The 22,289-nt window shown below is 36.4% G+C and overlaps 1 protein-coding gene across 8 annotated transcripts in view; it reads right to left on the bottom strand.

Moving 5' to 3' along the window:
- inppl1b (inositol polyphosphate phosphatase-like 1b) overlaps positions 1-22,289 on the bottom strand; it is a 62,370-nt gene that overhangs the window by 12,640 nt on the left and 27,441 nt on the right. For 4 of the 8 annotated variants that reach the window (XM_073921250.1, XM_073921249.1, XM_073921247.1 and 1 more), the window contains 14 exons: positions 18,304-18,538; positions 12,515-12,578; positions 10,899-11,037; positions 9,523-9,661; positions 8,303-8,443; positions 8,091-8,178; positions 7,799-7,888; positions 5,535-5,657; positions 5,321-5,435; positions 5,149-5,249; positions 4,972-5,074; positions 2,238-2,434; positions 1,751-1,868; positions 1,488-1,584 (listed from right to left, as the gene is read on the bottom strand). In XM_073921250.1, coding sequence (XP_073777351.1) covers positions 1,488-1,584; positions 1,751-1,868; positions 2,238-2,434; positions 4,972-5,074; positions 5,149-5,249; positions 5,321-5,435; positions 5,535-5,657; positions 7,799-7,888; positions 8,091-8,178; positions 8,303-8,443; positions 9,523-9,661; positions 10,899-11,037; positions 12,515-12,578; positions 18,304-18,440 — 1,652 coding nt within the window. In that variant the 5' untranslated portion in view covers positions 18,441-18,538. 8 annotated transcript variants of the gene reach the window in all.

Genomic DNA, 22,289 nt, shown 5'->3' on the forward strand with positions numbered 1-22,289 from the left:
GCATGTTTGGATGGACTGGTGCTTGTTTTATTTTTTTATTTTTATTATTATTACTTTGTTTTTGTTTTTTATTGTTTTTTTTATTAATTCACTTATTTATTTTTTCTGTATTTTTTCCTTATCATTTGCGTAAAACTTATAATAGATTTTATATGTTTTTGTTCTGTTTTTTACTTATAAAAAACTTATAAATAATCACATTATAACCTTAAAAAATATAACGTTTTTTTTATCTTAAGTTAAAAATAAGATTTGATTTATATTTTCTGGAAAAATTTCTGTAAAGTTATAAATATTTACTGTCACCTTTGATCAAATTAATGTGTCCTTGTTGAATAAATTTGGTTAAATAATTACATTTTGTAAAACAAACCCAGTGGGCGCACTGGGTAGCTGCTGCTTAAAAAAACATGTGCTGGATAAGTTGGCCGTTCATTCCGCTGTGGCGACCTTTGATTGATATAGGGACGAAGCCGAAAAGAAAATGAATGAACGAATTAATGAAACAATGAAATCTAATAACATGATAGCACTTTACAATAAGGTTTCAATAGATAATGTATCTACTAACATATACAAGCAATGAACAAAACATTTATTACAATATTATTCATCTTCTTTAAAGTTGATAATGTTAAAAGATGTTAACTCAGAGTGTATAAACTATTATTAAAAAAATAAATAATGCATTAGTAAATGTTGAACTATGATTAATAAATACTGTACAAGTAGTGTTCATTATTAGTTCATGTTATTAAACACACTAACATTAGCTGATAGAACCTTATTGTAAAGTGTGAGTAATAAAACACCTCTTTCAGGTCTTGTACAACAGTGTTCTCAAAAGTTTTCATTGTGGTCTGCATTTTTTTGGCCCTAAATAAACCTAAATATACAAGAACTTTTATTAATAAACTGAATCATCAACTCATCAATTAATTAACTGATTGTGTTAATACCAAAGTATTTCTGGGATCTCAGATTTGGACTTTTTATCAAGCAAACAAATATTATAGCTCAGTAAAAATGAGGTTATTTCAAAAGATTAAGTATAAACTAAACGCATAATGGTGGCAAAGGTCTGATTTCACAGAAAATCATAGTGTTTAATAGGCACAAACTCTGATTTTCTTTTGCATCAGACATTTATTCCATCTGAGAATATCAGACATGCTTTATGTTTAAATCTGATTTTACAAGACATTGTTCTAAGTTTGTCATCCATCTCCAAAAAAATGAGGTATGTGTGTTTATTGTGCTCATAACAATTTGAACATCTTGAACATCTTAGAAAGTCGACAAGTGTGCGATTCCTAGAGCTTTACAAAGACATTTTTTTAAAAGCTATATAAACTATTCCAGGCTTAAGAATGATATTTACACTACTTTTTGTGTAGGGCTGTTAGCAGTCAGCATTGTATTATTTTTAATAGTTGAAGAGTTCTTTAAAAGATTGAGATCCTCTCTATAAAGACGTGTGTAAATACCTCAGTGCTTTATCACTTCCAGATGTCAAATGGCAGTTCACAAAGCCCATTGATGTGCCATTAAAGAGAAGAGAAACTCCTACTGCTCCCTTATTTCCTGTAACCACCGAGACAAAAATCAATGAATCTGGTCTAAAATAATATGACTGATTTATCACTGTTTATTAAGCTTAACTACAAGCCATTGATTTAAGACAGATAAAAAAGGATACAAAAAGGGAGAGTTAGCTAGCATGTTTGTTCAAGAAAGAGAGATTTTTTACCAAGTGTGTTCCCCAGGCCAGTTTTTACACTCGCTGTGTTTACTTGACTGATGCGCGCTTCATGCTCCGGCTTCACAAACACAGCCAGTCTGATGTTCCAAAGGGATTGTACTGCCACCTACCGGAGAAACACAAAACGCACACAACCCACACTCCTTTTATAAGAAGCAAGCTAGTTTCCCGTTTCAGCTAGTTTCCTCTGTTTGACTTAGAAGAAGATATTTTGAGAAATGTTGGAAACTTGTAGCTATTGACATCTGTGGTATGAAAAATACTATGGATTATTGGTTACTTACAACATTCCTCAAAATAACTTCGTTTGTGTCAAACAGAGGAAACTATCTTAAAATTGGAAACTCAAGAAACATGCTTGGAAACATATGAAGATGAAGTATGTTTTTATTTGTGAATGAACCGTCATGTTATGATAGCTAATCACTTTAAAATGTGAGGAAACTGTAAGGATTGTGACTTTCTGAGGTCAGACCTGTTTGTAATCGATGTTGGTTGAAGTGCGCAGTGTGGCTCTGATGTGTTCAGCCCACTCTCTCTCTCCCTGCGGGTTGTCCTGAGTGCCCACTGCATAAATATCATGAGGCAGGGAGCTGATGGATTCATCTGGGGTGAGACCCAAACCACTGCATGTAACCCAAGACTGCAGTGAACCGGGTGGCGGAGTGCCCCCTGCCGGCAAAACACAGAACAACGATCAAATCTTCTGCTGCTTTAAATTAGAGTTCACCCTAAAATTACAGCTTATTAATCCATGATGTAAACACACAGCCAAAGTACGTATCTTAAAAAACTTGCTGGTCATATCGAAACTTTTCACTTTAAAGAATACAATTAGGCATTACGGTGGTGCAGTGGGTATCACAATCGCCTCACAGCAAGAAGTTCACTGGTTTGAGCCTCGGCTGGGTCAGTTGGCATTTCTGTGTGGAGCTTGCATGTTCTCCCCATGTTTGTGTGGGTTTCCCGTGGGTGCTCCAGTTTCCCCCACAAGTCCAAAGACATGTGGTATAGGTGAATTGGGTAACCTACATTATCTGTAGTGTATGTGTGTGTGTGGATGTTTCCCAGTGATAGGTTGCAGCTGGAAGGGCATCCGCTGCATAAAACATATGCTGGATAAGTTGGCAGTTAATTCCGCTGTGGTGATCCCAGATTAATAAAGGGACTAAGCCTAAAAGAAAATTAAGGAATGAATATAATCAATGTTATATATATATATTACTCCGCTATCTTGCTGTTTTGGCCTACTATATAGTATGTATTCAGGCACATTTGAACTATAAACTGTTTTATTGTTTTGTTGGCTGAAGCACAACCTACTAAATGCAGTGCACTAATATTCCTTACAGCCTTGGTTTTATTCCTTTAAAAAACTAAATATTGGTGCCCTTAGGATCTGTTGTATGGGTTCCAGACCAGACACTCTCTTACTGATCATCCCATTTACCAGAGGTCACATACAATAAATAAAGAAATATTACAGATACCACAACTTACTTCTAGTGGATCATAAACTTTTGTCTATAATTTGTTACTGTATTCTAATTAAATTTTCCAGAAACACAGTATTGAAACGCATTACATGTTACATTTACAACATGTAATTTGATTACAAGTTCTAAAGTCAGTAAAATTATAATTACAAATGATGATAACTTTTGATTACAAATGAAGTGTTAATACATTCATACATTTTGTGGCAGTGTCAGTAAATGGGTGTGTGCTGCATGTTGTGGTTCTTTTTTAACCACTATCCAACCTGACTACAATTGCAATATTTTTGGATATTCAAACATAATAGACACCTTTCCATCAACTCATCAGCAAGCCCTGATGGTTGGCATGATTACAACTAAAAGATGATCTTACTTGATTGGAAGTCTCCAAAGGCTCCCTGTTTTAAGAGATGGTTGAATGAGCTGCTTTATGTTATTCAAATGGAACGACTACGTCTTGAAACTTCACAGAAAAAAGCTGAAACCACATGGGGACCTATTTTAAGACTCTTGGGAATCTAGCATTTTACCTTTGGAAATTTTCATCTCTAACTCATATATTCATGACACTTACTTTGTAAAAACGTGAATACTGTCATCTTTAATGTTAATTTGTTTATGCTACATATGTCATGTAAATATATTTATGTATATTTGGAAACTGAGACGATCCCTCTCCCTTTTTTTGAGGGGGTGGGGTGGGGCTAATGTCAATTATTTTGTATTGTATTTTTTGTTGGTATTGGAATGTTTTTGTTAAATATCTTAGAAAAAAAATTTAAATAAATCAAAATATTACAACAACTATATCTGATTTGACTTTAGTTTTAGGCTATAACATATACTGGAATAGTTGGTGGTTTATTCCAATGTGGTAACCCCTGATAAATAAGGAACTAAGCCGAAGGAAAATGAATGAATGAATGTAGAAACAAACTGCTATTTTGCAAGAGGTGATGTTTCATAAACAAATTTCGTAAGGAGCATGTCATGATCAGTCTTTGACGAGGCTAATTCATCACAATCATTCTATTATCCAATCGGCTCAAGACCAAACCCATATAAATAGTCAAACACGTCATACCTTCGTTTTTCCTGACTGCAGAATCCTTTCATCACCCCAACTCCACACTATTAAACCGGTTAATTAAACCACAATTGAGCCGGGCTAGACACCGCGCTCAGAGCCTATCTCTCTCTATCCTGATAAGGGGAATAACACGAGTTAGGGTGTCTTTCCAAGCTCAGAGCCCTCTCCACAGACAGCACGCCAAATACGCATATTTTATTAGGTCAAATATCTGTGAGTATGAACTCGTGAAGAGTGTTTTGTAAACAACTATGTTGTCTATCGTGGCTCTGATCTGCCAGTTTCTGACTGAGGAATGATTTTTTTCTCGCATAGGCTGATTGTGCATTCACAATGGTATGAACCCTGATAGGGTTGATCAAATGTATATTTATAATATCTATTATTTTCATTTATATATTATTATTTAAGATACAGATCAGAGCAAATTATTTCCCATTATTTAGAGGACTTACTCCGCATACGTGTTGTTTTGACATCATCAAGGGCAGATCAAGCATTAATTAGGAGGGTCAGTCCCCCCTACACCCCCCTGTAATTCGCACACTGGCTATAAGAAGTTATTTTTGAATAGCAAGTTTTTATATTTTTGCAAAATTCAGTGAAGTGCATCTTGATACCCATATTCCAGGTGCCCACAAACACAGAAATGACGTCCAGCTCAGACTTCTGCGAGTGAGTGGTCTTCATAAGCTGCAGCAGCCGGCAGAAGGCTTCCCGTTTCTATGGGAGACACGTATAAATATATATCAGATTGAGCATGTTTAAGGTAAGCTAATTCAAGTCTTTCTCCTTACCTTTGTGCTCTCGAACACCAGTTCTCTTGGTGGATTGTGATGACTGTCCACGACCATTTTTAGTTTGGCAGGGCCTCTCTGAAACTTCACCAACTGCAAGACTAAAAAACACCATTTACTAGCCTCATATGTCAATAATAGAACCATGATTTTCAGACGAAGTTAAACTCACTCCTGTCAAGTGTCACAGTCTCCACACCAAATGAGCCAGACTTTTTGTCAAACAGCAGCACACCTTCATTGATATCCACCGACACTGTTTGCCTGCCATACCTGACCACCTTGACCTTGACATGTAAACACATGCAAATAAATGAATGAATGCAAATATTGTCACAATTAAAATGTTAGTGCTCTGAAAGGGTCAATAGACACTAATGGTCTACCTGAAAGCTGTGGACAGGATTGGGTCTGGCCAGTTTTTTTGGAGCCCTGCTGGACTCAGGGGGCGTGGCTGGTTGCAATGATAAATTGTGATTGGCTACAGCCTCTTGCAGTGCTTTGAGAACCTGAAAAGACACATTTTGTTCTCATCACCACAGACAGAAATGCATAAGAACTACACATTTGTGGTTCACATACAGTTGAGGTCAGAATTATTAGCCGTCCTAAATTATTAGCCCCCCGTTTAATTATTTCCCCCAAATTCTACTTAACGGAAAGATGATTTTTTTCCCAGCACATTTCTAAACAATAATTCTAATAACTCATTTCTCATTTCTAATAATATTTCTTTTATCTTTGCCATGATGACAATACATAATATTTCACTGGACATTTTTCTAGTATTCAGTTTAAAGTGCAATTTGAAGGCTTAACTACAATAGGTTAATTAGGTTAGCTAGCCAAGTTAAGGTAATTGGGCATTTATTGCAATGGTTTCCAAAGCGGGGTACGCGAGACAACAAGGCAGGGGTCGCTTGGTGATTTCCAATAATATCATATATGTTAATAAACTTTTAGAATTTAATAGCATATTTAATCCATAACCTGCAGAAGATAAAAATAGTATTTAATAGTTACATAAAAAAACAAGCAAATAAAAAGGCATCAGCCTTTCAATTCTTTTTCCATTGGATTGAGACCCCTGGAGTTTTGGTAATGACACAACAATAGTGTTAGTTGCAGCAGATTTATTTTACAGCACAATGTTATACTTTGACTCCTTTACGTCACTCACATACATTAAAAATAAAGGCCACCACTGGACATAGAGGAAGATTTCCAAGTTGCGGTCACCAAAATCAAGACTAGACATGTGCTTTATATTAAATTTAAAAAAGAAATAATGACTATAAAAAATTATATGGTTGTTAGACTGTTGCATTTCTTTTGTGTTGTCAATAAGCTTGTTTAAATAGTTCCTATTGGTCTGTGTGCACCGTTGTGTCAAATGTTTGTATGTTTATAACAGTGGGGGTTGCGAGTCACTGGAATTGTTATTTTGGGGGTCGTGAGTTGAAAAGTTTGGGAACCCTGATTTATTGTATAATGATGGATTGTTCTGTACACAATCGAAAAATATATACAGTTGAAGTCAGAATTATTAGCCCAATTTGAATTTTTTTCTTGTTTTCAAAATATTTTCCAAATGATGTTTAACAGAGCAAGGAAATTTTCACAGTATGTCTGATAATATTTTTTTTTCTGTGGAAAGTCTTATTTGTTTTATTTCGGCTAGAGTAAAAGCAGTTAATTACTCTTACCTGCCTAGTTAATCTAATTAACCTAGTTAAACTTTTAAATGTCTTTAAGCTGTATAGAAGTGTCTTGAAAATATCTAGTCAAATATTATTTACTGTTATCATGGCAAAGATAAAATACATCAGTTATTAAAAATAAGTTACTAAAACTTTTATGTTTAAAAATCTGTTTAGAAATCTGCTCTCCGTTAAACAGGAATTGGGGGGAAAAATAAACAAGTGGCCTAATAATTCAGGGGGGCTAATAATTCTGAAGTCAACTGTACATTGCTTAAGGAGGCTAAAAGAATCAACCAAAAATGTTTTATAAAAAAATTAAAAACTGCTTTTATTCTGGCCGAAATAAAACAAATAAGACTTTCTCCAGAGTATAAAACTTCATAGGAAATCCTGTGAAAATTTCCTTGCTCTGTTAATCATCGGGCGAGGCAGTGGCGCAGTAGGTAGTGCTGTCGCCTCACAGCAAGAAGGTCGCTGGGTGACCGGTTCGAACCTCGACTCAGTTGGCGTTTCTGTGTGGAGTTTGCATGTTCTCCCTGCCTTCGCGTGGGTTTCCTCTGGGTGCTCCGTTTTCCCCCACAGTCCAAAGACATGCGGTACAGGTGAATTGGGTAGGCTAAATTGTCCATAGTGTATGAGTGTGTGTGTAAATGTGTGTGTGGATGATTCCCAGAGATGGGTTGCGGCTGGAAGGGCATCCGCTGCGTAAAAACTTGCTGGATAAAGTGGCGGTTCATTCCGCTGTGGCAACCCCGGATTAATAAAGGGACTAAGCCGACAAGAAAATGAATGAATAAATGAATGTCAATCATCGTTTGAGAAATATTTAAAAAAGAAATCAAATTTACAGGAGGGTTAATACTTGTGACTTAAACTGTATGTGTGTTTATTATGGGACTACTAGTGTGTGTTTGTGTATTTATGATGTTTGTGATTGATGTCTTTACCCTTTTCTCCAGAGAAGACAACAGGTTACAGAGCGTTGTGAGCTTCTGAAGTAGATTATCCATGTTTTCTTCAGGGCTTTTCCCTGTATTCTAACAAACAGAGATACAGTAAGTAACTGAGAAAGCAGAACATTACTCAATACACTGTCTTTACACTTCTTCACAATGCTATTGCTATTGTGCTATTGCTATAATTATTAGTAAAATAATAAGAAGAGATGATTGATTGGTACATGCTGGCTGATTATAGTAGCCTACTGTTTGTTTACAATTACAGTTTAGATTATTATACCTGCATTGTGGAAAAGGTGAGATGTCCACTAGGATGGTCGAACACTTTGGCCAAAGTCTCCAAACTGGACAGTGTCTGGTCAATCTCACTGTGGTAAAGATATCAGGTTAAAGCACATGACCTTTTTTTTTAGAAAATGTAAGAACAGTGATGTTGTTCCTTCAAATGACTACAGCAGTGTGAAAGCATATGTGATGTGGAATAAACAGCACCTGTGGAGACTGTCACATATGTGGCTGAGGATGCCCTGAAAGTGCTGCAGTCCTGACGCGCCTCCTTTCAAATTCTCCAGGTCCTTACACACATTACCATGCAGATACTCATCCAGTAATGAGACGATCTCACAGCCCACACTGCAGAGGGAAACACTCGTAGTCTCGTACACTGAGCTTTTAAAAAATGCTTAAGGTTTTACACATATTAATGTAAAGTGATGTTTTCAAGTTTGATGTTAATCAGTTAAAAATCACAAATTTCTTATCTACATTTGGTCCGAAATGCTGCTGTTAGATTCATTCAAAATAGTAGTAAACGTGGCCTCCATTGGCAGCCCATCCTATTTAGAATTGGTTTTAAAGTGCTTTAAGTTGCTGATGTATAAATACCTACATAATCTAGCCCCAAATTATCTTTCAGAGCTGTTGCATTTTCATACTCCTGTCAGATGTGTAAAGGTCCAGTGAAGTGCTTTGAAATGTGCATTTTTATTCAATGTTTGACGTAATTTCAACCAAAATATAAAGAGGGGGGGGGACAAGTGTAGCCCCTCCCCTTTTAAAAAGAACAGCCAATAGAATTTAGTTTTTCTCAAAAAAGGTGAAAGAAGTTGAGCTTACGCGCATCAAATGTGAAGCGTCTAGAAGGGGGTGGGGCATGTCATATAATAGAGAGCATTTGATTGGTGAAAATTTGATGAGAAACTGAAGGTATGAGGTGACGTGAATAAAAACGTTAATCCATTTAGGCAGAAGTGACAAACTACAAGCTTTATTAAATCTTCTAAACGTGTATTTTGTCACTGTTTTGGTCTGCAAAGGCTCATAGATATCATGAAAGCGAACAATACTGATACTAACATCTAAACTTTTTGTTTTAGCATTATGGGACCTTTAATACCCAGTGAAAAAATCTTCTTTTAGTTCCTCAGTATAGACTAAAGCATTGAGGGGACAGAGCTTTTTCCGTGGCTTGTCTGCAGTTGTGGATCAATCTGCCCCTGGAGATTAGAACAGCACAATCACTATCTACCTGTTCAGTTTGGCTTATTAATATTATCCTAATAATTTTGTCGATTGATTGCTTTTTGTCGATTGGTTTTATTTCTCTGTTTTTATAATTTTTTATTAAATACTACTCATCTTCTTACTAATGTAAAGCACTTGTGGCTGCTTTTTAATGTGCTTTATAAATACTTGAACTTGAATGCAAATACCTATTTGGGCTGAGCTCCTGAAGCCTCTGCAGCAGTAAATGGGGGGCTGCTGAACTGGAAGGCGGAGAGGTTGCAGTCGGGGATATTGCACGTGGTGGCGAGTTGGCAAATGTTGATCCTGGCTTCTCATCGTCACCATCTACAACAAAAGGACATGTGCATGTAAGCTTAGAGGTTTGACAGTTATACATGTAGTATGAAGTGTCACATCAGCCTCACACAAAATATAAACATTTGTTAAATATTCTGTAAATGCAAGAAATGAATTCAGCTGTTCATCCTTATGTTTCATCAGATATCCATAGCTTTGTTTGCAATAGTAAACACAGCTCAAGTTGTGAAGTTTTCTTTTTCAAAAGATTTATTTTTGGCCTTTATTTGATAGGAAAGTATTGAGACAGAGAGTGAAGTTGGAGAGAAAGAGGGGGGTAGGGAAATGTTCTCAAGCTGGGATTCGAACTCAGGACACCCTGACATACTACTGCACCATATGTCGGTGCGCTAACCGCCAGGCTATTGCACTGACATCATATCGGATTTTCTAACTGGTTCTTCTTGATTAATCCAAGTTCAGAATATAGTTAGAGACCTGTTTTTTTTTTCTGAGCTTGACAAATTTTCTCCCTTTATGTGGTTTGTTTAGGCCATTGTGAACACAGCAATTGTTTTCGAATCTGCACCAGAATAGTTGGTCCAAGATCATTTGATAGAGATGGTCTTTGCACCCTTGGAAATGAACCCTTGAGAAATCAATCCAACAGAATGAACCAGTGAATCAGACTTTATCACAATTCATTATGGGTTATTAGGCCTACACGGAATCTGGGCAGATTTTAGCCCATCATTGAGTCTATTTATTTACTTGGGCACTTGTGTGTAAATTTATTACATTAATTCAGTTTTTAAATTAATGTCATTAATATTATTGACAAATTTGAAAATGTTCAAATGATTTTTTTTACAATACAGTTTGTAAAGTAATATTTATTGTCTTTTAGTATATGTATGAGAAACTTGCTTTGTTTACCAATTAAGTGGGTCTAATTGTATTTGCATTGTTAATATTAAATAAAAGTAAAAAAAAAAAAAAGTTAATTTTTTTATTTCATATATAAAGTTTTAGTTATGATAATTACGAGATTTAGTTTATGTGCATAAATCAACAGATTCTTTTAGTAAAATTCTGCGCAGTATACATAAATTTATGCAAATTCTGCGCAATAACATAAATGTTCGCAGATTCTGTCTGCCCCTAGTTATTGCATGCACTGCATAAATTTCAGCAGAATAATGCCTCTCAGAAAATGTTAATGTGGATTAAAAACGATGTTAAATTCCTAACTGATATCCACTCAGCTTCCATCATCCCATCTTACCTGAGCTTTCATCATTGGCTTCTGATTCACGCATAACAGGGTAAAGCAATGGGGCGACCAGACCTTTGTTTGGGTTTTGATACCCCAGAACTAAATCACCAAGAGTACGGAAACAGTTCACCTGCACTCCCTGGGTGGCCTGAAAGGAAAGCACACACATAAATGTATTTCAAAGACCAAATACAACAGGACAACAAAAGAATTTGAAATGTACTATATCAAATTACTCAAACATTTATTTTCACCTCAATCTATTTTAAATCAATCTCTTTATTAAATTCCAAACATGTGGAGTTCAGACACACCTATTAAACTCACACGGCAAAAATAATTTGAGACTTTACATCCTAAAAAAGAAGGTAGAAATGCAGAACTGCTAGGTTTGCCACAACAAGAATTTGCTCTAGGTAGGGTAACTCCCAAAACATTTAAGTTTTTCCGTTTCGTAGACCAAAGATACAATTATATTATGATGCCCTCATTTTAGCCTCTGCCAAACTCTACATACCACAAAAAGCCACTAGCCAGTTACCCACTGTGCAAACCAGGGGCACACATACGCACATACATACTCTAACCATCAGGCATCATGACAAATAAAATAGCAAGCTCTTTGAACGCACCTTTTTTTAGAAGCTTGTGTTTTTAAAGAATGGTCGATAAAACCATTCTGGCAAAAACCTTTAAATTATTCCCCCTAAAATCTCCAAATAGCAGCATGTTTTCCTTCCAAGAGTGCAGCCCTTGAAAAGCGATTAAAAGAAATTATGCACTGGGAGGGGGAGATTTTTCAGAAAATGCTTTACAAAATGTAATATGACTGTTCTTGAAATATATATATATATATATATATATATATATATATATATATATATATATATATATATATATATATATATATATCTCATCATAATTTGTTTCCAAACCTTCATGAGTTTCTATAGAAGATTTTTTAAGAGAGCTGAAACCCTATGACCATTGACTTCTGTTGAAGGAAAAACAAATACTATGGAAGTCAATGGTTACAGGTTTGCTAGCTTTCTTCAAAATATCTTAAACAGAATAACTCAAACAGCTTGGAACAAGTGAATAAATTATGCCAGAATGTTAATTTTTGGGTTAACTAAGTATTTAAGTCCAATTTAAAAATATAAATCATAGTGTTTATATCTAAAGCACGCCAGGGCATTTCATCCATAGCAAAAAAGACCTTTTATTCCTTTGTGTCCAGAAATTCTGACACAGAAACAATTGTCACACATTTGAATTTCCACACAAGAAAACAAACTCATTCCAGTCATTGCTGACTGGAAGAGGAGTGTGGGTGCAGGAGTGTCCGTGAACCATTTTATTGACAGTGAGTACCACTGAGGTCATGAAACCACGCAGCTGCATGCTTCAAACAGCAGAAGAACAAGACTGGAAGTGAAAGTAACAAGTTCAATGACAAATCAACTATCATTTAAATTATCCTGTCTAATTTGGATTTGTTATATATATATATATATATATATATATATATATATATATATATATATATATATATATATATATACATACATACATACATATGCTTTCTTAGTGTACTTCTGACCATGCAAACTTATTTGTCTCACCTGCACAGCCAATAATCCATCTGCATCAGGGAGAATTCGATAGGTGTGAACATGCCGCTGAAACCTATGGACAATATAGACAAGACAGTTAAAATTATAGTTAAATGATGATTATAGATAAATGAATAGCGGTAAATACAGTTAGATATTACGCTGTATACAGTATATGTGTGTGTTTGTCTGTGCGCACACTTGTTTTCATATCCCATTGGAGACCTAAATCTGAATGCACATATATTAATGGGAAATATTTTCACCATGTGGACAAAAATTAAAGCATAAACATGCTTTGAAATCGTATAGAATGAAGTATTTGAAAAGTATAAACGTGCAAATTGTTTAGGGGTGGGGGATAAAATATTCAGCTAGTTTAATCAAACACCATTTGATAATATTTCTATGAGAGTCTCAACTGGGATATAGGAACAAATCTGTGTGTGTGTGTTCTTGAAACCCATACATAAAATTTTTTTTTTAAATCTTCCAAAACATTTTTCAGAAAAGGAGATGTTGCACAGGGCGATGCGATGGGTCAGTGAATATGAACCATGAATATGTATGTAAAGTCAGTTTCAGTGAATAACAATTCAAACTACAATTTCAGAAAACATATTGAAAAACTGTAAGATGGTACCTTTTCAAATACTACACCTACAGTATGTACCCTATTTAAAGGTACTTTACAGTGGTGTAAAGTGTGTTTATGTTTATTCAAATGGCATCAAAGTACCTTCCACAGAGTTCTTTCAGTTTTTGAAGACATACCTTAGTCAAAATGAATGAAGTTACTACGTTTATAGTACATTAAATATTTAGATGGCAAATTTGGCCATGGTGTTTAGTAGAGGAAATTAACTCATATGTTTAGAAGAATCAATATCTGAGCTAGTCTCTTTTGTACAAGCTATCCTAAAAGTGCACTATACATGTGGTTCTTGTGCACTTTTAGAATAGTTTGTACAAAAGAGAATAGCTCAGATATTGATTCTTCTAAACATATGGTGTTTAGTAGAGGAAATTAACTCATATGTGTGTTTGCAACAACATGAGGGTGAGATAATGATGTCAGAGTTGTATTTTTGTACTAACCCTTCAAATTACCCAGCTAAAAAGAAACAATAAAAGTAATGTTTTGCATCCTATGGTTGCCATAAAGTTAGTTTTACTAAGTAATTTGTTATGACTGACAATAAACAGGATCACAAGAGAAGATATTTTAAGAAATGGGTCATCGTGTGGCTTAATAAACAATGTGTGCATATTTGTCATTGATGGTTTCTATGGTCACCGTGTGCCAGCATCAATTCTGAAAGTGTGAGTAAAAGTTAATTTTACCATGTAAAGCCACAGAATAAAAACTAACCCAGTCACTTCAATGTGTCTTATCATAAAACATCATATTCCTGTGCTCATTTGCATCTGGCCACAAAACCTTGCGCACACATTCAGCTTAGACCACTCAAGACATAATTAGAAAGCTCAGTGTTTCCAGGTAATGCAAAGCAAGAGGAAAAAGCGCACTGAAACGAAGAGAGACTTGAGCATGTGTGAAGATGTTTTGCATGTGAACTGTTTCAGAGTGAAGAGATGAGGTAGAGGGCAAGGCAAAGAATGAGTATGGGCCAGATGACAAGTAAAGGGGAGAATGAATGAGAGAGAATGAAAGAAATAAAGTAGGGAGAGCAGTTGAAGCTGGAGGGCTCAGCCTTCAGGAATGTGTCTGGCTGTGGGCCGCAGTGGAGAGAGAGCAGTGCGGTCACTGGAGTCTATTCCCTCCTACAGGGGCCAGAGACAGGAGGAAAACAGTGAAAACTGAGGCCTGAACAAAGCTGACCGAGTGAGGCCTAGAGGGGCTGCGGTAGACTGGGGCTCGTCTCATGGAGCTCACATGGACTTTAAGATGGACATCGCTAAACTGTCTGAAAGGTAGCCCTACTTGCTGTATTCTTGCCAATGTTCAGCTGATATCTGATGGGGAAGGCAGACACATGGCTGTAAAATCCATCTCACAACCAAGGACTTACGAAAAAAAAATACAATAGCTTATTGACTTCTTGACAATACCTGATAACCATCCCAATTCATGTGAAATATATCAGCGGGCATCACCAGGAATTGATGTGGACAGGCAAGCGCATCATAATTTTGCCAAGTACAATGCAATCCTGGATTAACATCTGTGTTGATCATGGAACATCATTTTTGTTGGAAAATGTAACCCATACCTATTCCCTACGCCTAACCCCAACAATAACTGTGAAATATTTCCAAAATCACAAGGGAATATTAGTTAACAATCATGTAAAAGTGTATAAACCTAACCATAAGCTTAACATAAAACCTAACCAAAACTTAACATAAAAAGTAAACATATCCCTAATTCTGACTGGCTGATTGGAATGTTGTTTCAGGATTAACATGTTAACCAGGAACATGTCCTACTAGGTGAAATCAGGTTGGTGGGATATGCATCAAGGTTATCTGTGATTGTCACTGCTTTACACTGTTCAGATATACAGTGAGTATATTACTTGGCCTTTATGGCACAACAGATCTTGAGGATCGCTGACAAATATCTTATGTTATAAATTGTGTGGTAAGTGGCACCGCTCCCTACACTGTTTTCATTTGATTGTATATTCAGCAGTACATTTATTCGTAATTTAATTGTATTTTTGTACTCTTTGATATTTTATTTTAATTAGAGATTTCTCGATCAGGTTTTTTTTGTCCTTGAGTCCGAGTCATTTGATTTTAAGTATCTTTACCAAAACCGATCCGGTCTCTATAATACATTAAAAAAAATTCTAATCGAGGTTCTACATGCTCCATAAGCTTTAGAAATCCAGGAATCTCTACAATGGCGAATATCAGGTCACTCATTGCCATCATTTGTGCTATCTTGGCTGTGATGTCCTGTGCCTTTGCGCTGTCATGGGGTGTTTTTCTCTTCTCTTCAAACTCTCTTGCAGCGCGAGCTGACTCGTCTTCGGTTGAGTTGCCTGGGTAAATTCGATGTATTGTGTCAGGTGTTTGTTTTTGAGGTGCCTTATCAGGTTTGTGGGGTTAAATATAGCCTTTTCCTTTCCACCTCAAGCAATCCCAAGTTTACATATCTTACAGTTAGCTGATGGATTCTGATAAGACTCTGATGGCATGATAACCTTGGATAAAAATATCCACTGCTCTAAAATATATAATTTTTAAATGTCTGGGTAAAAAACGAAAACTTCTTTGCTCTTTGAAAATAGTACATTCTAATTTTGTGAAAAATTTATGATATTTTCGAACAGTAAACATGTCAGGCTAAATAATAAATAAATAAATAAATTCAAATAAATCCCTGTCTTCTACGGTCATTAATTGTTTTTCAAATATCTTTACAATTTTAAAACGGCATCTTTGGATATCCTTTCTTCTGGAGATATTGTTGTCCTAAAAAAATAAAATAATAAATAAAAAATCTTATGCATACTTTAGGAAAGGTATTACAGAAAGTTTAGGCGGCTTTAAAACCTTGACGATCAAGTTGCACTCGTTGCTGTTTCTGTGTGAAGTCAAGAAAGAGGTCTAACTCAGTGCCACTACATAACTATAGATGTATTAAAAATTAATGAGAGTATATATGTATATATATATATATTAGAGTCCTGATCGGGAGATACTGTCCGATTCCAATCAAGTCTGAAACTGCATGATCAGGCCCCATTTCTGGTCAAGTGATAGGGCCGGTGTCCTGCATGTTTTAGTTTCAACCACAATTAAACACACATGAACCAGCTAATCAAGCTCTGTCTGGGTATACTAGAAACTTCGGAGCAGGTGTGCTGAAGGAAGTTAAAGCTAAACTATGCAGGACACCGGCCCTCCAGGACTGCGTTTGGACACCCCTGACATACAGTCTGAGACTAACTAAATTGAAATTCTCTGAATGTCTGTATCTTTTAAGTGAAATGCACAATAAAGTTGACTTTGATCTGAATAGAAAATGCAAGTGTGTTTTCAATAACGCAGCATATTGACAAGCTCCCCTGATGTGAACAAATTATTTCTAAAACTCACCCAGTGTTAATGTTATTAGTGTGAAAATCCCGACAGACTGCTGAGTGTGGTGATGAATGCATTCTGGATGAATCCATCAAATCACTTGTCAGAAAATGTGCAAAGTGTGTATAAATATTTGAATAGACTACATCAGTGTTTCTCAACCACGTTCCTGTAGGATCAGCAGCTCAACATATTTTCCATGTCTCCTTAACCAAACACGCCTGATTCAAATCATCAGCTTTTTAGCAAAGACTGAAAGACCTGGGCTGTTTCTCAATTTCAAGAACGTAGTGAACGGACTCACGTTCTTGTGGAGACTGGTCTTGCCAAGTTACCTTGAAAGAACAAACTCATGAGACCGAGAGAACAGAGAACGCGTCCTGTGACAAATGAGCTGCTGCGTTCTTACCTGCTTCTTCTGGATGGTCACATGACCTTTACGGGTTTTTAATGGAAAATTGTTTAAACATTACAGCATTCATACAACAATTTATTATTTTTCCCCTTTTCACAATATATACTTTGCATTAAACCTTACAAATATATGTTACACAATACAAATAAAACTAATTTACAAATTAAAAATACATTTTAATACAAATTTCAGCAAATAAACACTCTTAATGTGTTTATGCCTTTATTAAGATTTTCATATTAATGTTTACTTTCACCGTCTCATTTAGGGAAACTCCTGAGGTAAATATGTTATATCTCTGAACTAATAATGAATCTATATAAAATGCTGCTCTTCCCACCTCCTTTATTCCTTAAGCACAAAACTTGCTCGAGAAGTCCCAGAAATCATAAAGGATTTCTGGAACTTCTCGAGCGAGTTTTGTGCTCAAGTCTGCATTGATATCAAGAACACATCTGGGTAGTTTCAGGCGTTCTACGTTCTTGCGGTCTTGAGTTTTGGAAGTGAAAGAACAAGGATGCAAAAACGCATATTGAGAAACACCCCTGTAATGGGTGTGACAGGCAAAGGAGACATCCAAAACATGTAGTGTTGGTGGTCCTCCAAGAACGTGGTTGAGAAACACTCCACTACATGACTTTAGAAATCAAGACATCGTGCACTTGACGACTATGTAACAGGTTACAGATCGTACACTTGCACAATGAATGGACTCTTTTCACAATTACTGGTTTCTCAGCAGCAGAAGTCATCATAGTACAATTTATTTTTTTACAATCCTATTTGCTGAAATAATAAAAGAAAAAACTTTTTTTATCTTAAAAATATAGTATTATCAAGACCTTCAGAAAAAGGAAGAACTAGTGTGAGACTAATAACAGCAGCCAGAAGATAGAACAAGGTCAAATATACTGTGCCGCCGCACACTGCATTAAAACACTTCACATAAGCGTTAATTAGTTTTTTTGTTATGTGATGCAAAGATGATGTAATACATACATAAATACATATATATGTACATGCATTTTATAAAATTGAAATATTTACAACTTTCAAGATTTAAAGATGCTGATGACCATTAAATGCGTCATGACAGTCTTGTGAAAAGAGTCCATTATTCATTTGTTTTAAGCACAAAAGTTTGAAATGTTAGATATTTTAAACATGTTTGTTGTCCTCTGAGAAGAGGGAATCACTATCTGAGGTCATTCACTTCTTAGTTAAAATCTGAAAATCACGCTCTAACATTTACCATGTAACACTATCTGTACAGACTGCAAATTTTGGTGTTGTGTAGTATGGTCCAACCTTAAAAAGTATTACTCACAGCAGACACAAGGCGTAGGCTCCAGGCACAGATTCGCTGTCCCTCACCAGGAAGCTGCCATCAATTCCAGCATGGGCCAGCAGTTCTTCAGCTCGCACGCGACTGATGTCTCGATGGTACCACGGCGCTCCAGTCATGGTTATTTCTGAAGACAGTCCCAGCAGAGTGTCCTTTCCAGGTCAGAATCCCAGCAGTTGCAACTGCTGATCTCAAGTCATGCTATGGGAGCTCCAGACTGTCATCAGAAACTGAGCACGCAAAGTCAGATCCAGCAGTGTTACAGCATCCAAATATCCTTGTTTACACTGTCTAATGTGTTTTCCTGCTTGTGAGTGTGTGGCATTCAAAGTTACGATACGTATTTGGCCTGAGGGCAGATTTAGAACCAGCCTCCTCTTCTCATGAGCTGCACCAACTCAATGTTGAGAGCTCATTACAGAGTGAGGTAGATGACAGAGCGCCCATACGCATGCTACCCACACTGATCACAAAAGCTCCAATTGTCTGGCAGCAAACATCCTCTGTGCAAACGCTTCCAAGAAGAGGAACTAAGAGTGAAGAAAAGCACCAGATCCAGACTACGCAGACATGAAAAGGCAGTGATGCAGTACCACCACAAATTCAAATACTTTTCCACTCAGTTGCTTTCGCCTTATAAGGGCAAGGCTACACCCCTCTGAGAAGTTCAGCTGATGTCTGCAAACTCCACTAACTACAAAGCTTTAGGGAAAGAACCAGACCTGGACCCGCAAAGATGACTGAGAAGGCAAAATCATGAGGGTCTTCAAATCAGGAGATGGACCCCTCGCAAAAGGAAGGAAGTGCTTCACGGCTCCAAATAGTAGAGGAGGAAGATACAGCAGATTAAAAAAAAGAAAACACAAACCTGAATTCCTGACCTCACATCATCAGTGATGCATGAAGCTAAGCACTTCAGGAACTGTTGTTTACTTCATCCCTCCCGGTGATCTTCAGAAAACCCATGCCATCCCACTCACAAGTGTAACTAAATCACAGTCACATGCTATGAATCGCTCTCTACAGTTCTCCCCCGGTCATATGCTCTCTCAGCTTCAGCAATATCTAGGTTACTGTGTTACGTTTCCAGTTGTTTTTCTTTCACTCCTTGTTGGTTTTCCAGTCCTCTCTCTCTCTCTGTCCAGGAAGTGAAGAATACAAGCTCCACCATATGGATATGATCATCCCCCTTTCTCTGCTTCTCTTGTTTAGTCCTTCTCCTCCCCTGTTTTTCTTCGCTCTTTCTGTTTCCAGCCTCTTGACTAACACCATCGCTCACTACTCAGCAAAAAACAGTCTGCAAACTTAACCACGACACACAAATAGAGCACTCCACCCCCAAGTCTCTGTTTGTTGTGAGTGGGCTATAAAAAGTCATTGTTTTTTCCACTATTAAGCAGCTATGAAGGAAGTCAGGCAGTCCCAAGAACTTTCTACCGCACCCTTCATCCTTCGTGTTGTCTGTTCAGTGTTTTGGCAATAAAGCACACGAGCTCATACGAGAGTACAGGTTGGCAAAATGCAGGAGCATTCAGAGGTACCAGCATTTATAGTGGCAAAACCATTGTGAAGTACTGATAAATGATCACTGAATGTAAATAAACTTTTTTTGAGTTTATGCAAATCTTTTTTATTTAAACCTCTGCTTGTGTCTGATTTGCATTTCAATTTTGCATAGTTCATCTGAATTTCTCTTTGCAACCTGCTGTATTTTCATAACTACTTTTAGGCTCTAGGTTTTGTTTTCACACTTTCAAATAAATTGAACGGTTCAACATATCAAAGTTGGTTGAAATACTACATGATCGAAAACGAGCAATGTCTTACTGTTTTTATTTGGATTACAGTGCACTGATAAATTGTTCTTAAAGTATGTGTGAAATTAAAAAGTGCAGTGTTTATTTAGCTGGTGCGAATTATTCTGTAGGTGAGGGGTGTCCAAACCTTTTTTTATGAAGGGCCGTAAAACAAAACTTGGTCGAGAGCTGTGGGCCGAAGATAAATATACCAAACTGTATTGCATTAAAGTTGCCATGAGTAATTAATAATATTTCAAAATAACTAGGAGGGCAAAGCAGTGGCGCAGTAGGTAGTGCTGTCGCCTCACAGCAAGAAGGTCGCTGGTTTGAGCCTCGGCTGGGTTAGTTGGCGTTTCTGTGTGGAGTTTGCATGTTCTCCCTGCGTTCGCGTGGGTTTCCTTCGGGTGCTCCGGTTTCCCCCACAGTCCAAAGACATGCGGTACAGGTGAATTGGGTGGGCTAAATTGTCTGTAGTGTGTGTGTGCGGAAATTTCCCAGAGACGAGTTGCGGCTGGAAGGGCATCCGCTGCGTAAAAACTTGCTAATAAAGGGACTAGGCCAACAACAAAATGAATGAATGAATGAATGAATAACTAGAAATCAGGGTGTCAAAGTGACGCAGTCAGTAGCCTGATCGTCTCACAGCAAGTAGGTCGCTGGTTTAAGCCCCGGCTGGGTCATGGTCTCCCTGTATTTGCGTGGGTTTGCTCCGGGTGCTCTGGTTTCCCCCACAGTCCAAAGACATATGGTATACAGGGATTCTGCAGGTTTCACAGAGTTAAATTCAAGACTTTTTAAAACCATTATGAATAAAATTTTCGACCATCTTTCAAATGGCCCAGATGGGAGAGATTTTTATTAGTGTATTTCTTGTGTTATTTCTTAGCTAAATATTTTAAATATTATGTAAAAACAAGCAAGCTCTACTTGTTTCCATATTTTTTCCAACAAAAACATTATTGTAAATGATTTAAAAAAAATTACAAATGTTTTAAAAGTTTTAAAAACTATAATAAACTAAATATAAGCACAACAGTCTGTTCAGGTCGGTGTCCTCTGCAGTGGAGAACATTTAAACAAATGGTACTGTAAGGAAGACAATTAAACCAGTATGATTAATAAAGTTAAAAATTACCTTTTAAATAAAGGTTTAGAGTTTTACTGAGATAATTGTTGGTGATTTTGGCCAGATTTGATTGCAATACAAACAAAGAAACAAAGGAAAATTAAGATCTGTTTAAAAAAAGATTAAAGACCAACAACACAATATTTCAGTAAATTTAAGACTTTTTAAGGCCTAAAATTTGGATTTTGAGATTTGAGACATTTTAAGACTTTTTAAGACTTTGCAGTAATACTGGGTATAGGTGAATTGAATTAACTAAAATTAGCCATAATGTATGTGATTGCATGTGAGAGTTTGGGTGTTTCCCATTGTTGGGTTGCAGCTGCACTGCGTAAAACATATGCTGGATAAGTTGGTTCATTTCACTGTGATGACCCCAGATTAATAAAGGGACTAAGCCTAAAAGAAAATGAATGAATGAATGAACTAGAAATCATTGCTTTATATCAACTAATTCTGTGCTTTTTTATAATAAATTTATAACAAAACAAAAACAATCCCATTCATAACAGTATGAAGTTCAATGCCAAATACATTAGTCAACTGCACACGTTTTTGCTTTGATTTAATGTCTCATTGATGTCTATGACATTGTTCTCTGTCCATAGAGTGACAGTTTTTACAGTATTTCTGAAAATAAAGATTAATTTACAATTGAAACTCAAAAAAGGTTATGTCATGTTATATTAGAAATGACGATCTCGGTAAAGGCATTCACCCCACTCTCTTCTCTGATTGGATGGTGGGCCAAATCAAACGTTATCATAGGCCAACTTTGGCTCACAGGCCCTTGTTTGGGCATCTCTGTTTTCAGTGAACAGTTAATCCCTGCAAGTTAATCCATTGGAAAAAAAGTTGTTTTGGAAATATTCAAATTCTGATGATTTGCTTTTACATTTGGAGTGGCAGTCCTTCTCTGTTGATGCCAGTCTGATAGTTTCAGGCACAATATTCACAACCATGCATCTTTTACTGTTAGATTGAAATTAGGGAAAAATCCCAGAAAAAAGTAATCCCAGACACCACAAAATTTTTTCCATACA

The sequence above is a fragment of the Danio rerio genome, chromosome 14 (genome assembly GCF_049306965.1).
Source record: "Danio rerio strain Tuebingen ecotype United States chromosome 14, GRCz12tu, whole genome shotgun sequence".
Classification (NCBI taxonomy): domain Eukaryota; kingdom Metazoa; phylum Chordata; class Actinopteri; order Cypriniformes; family Danionidae; genus Danio; species Danio rerio.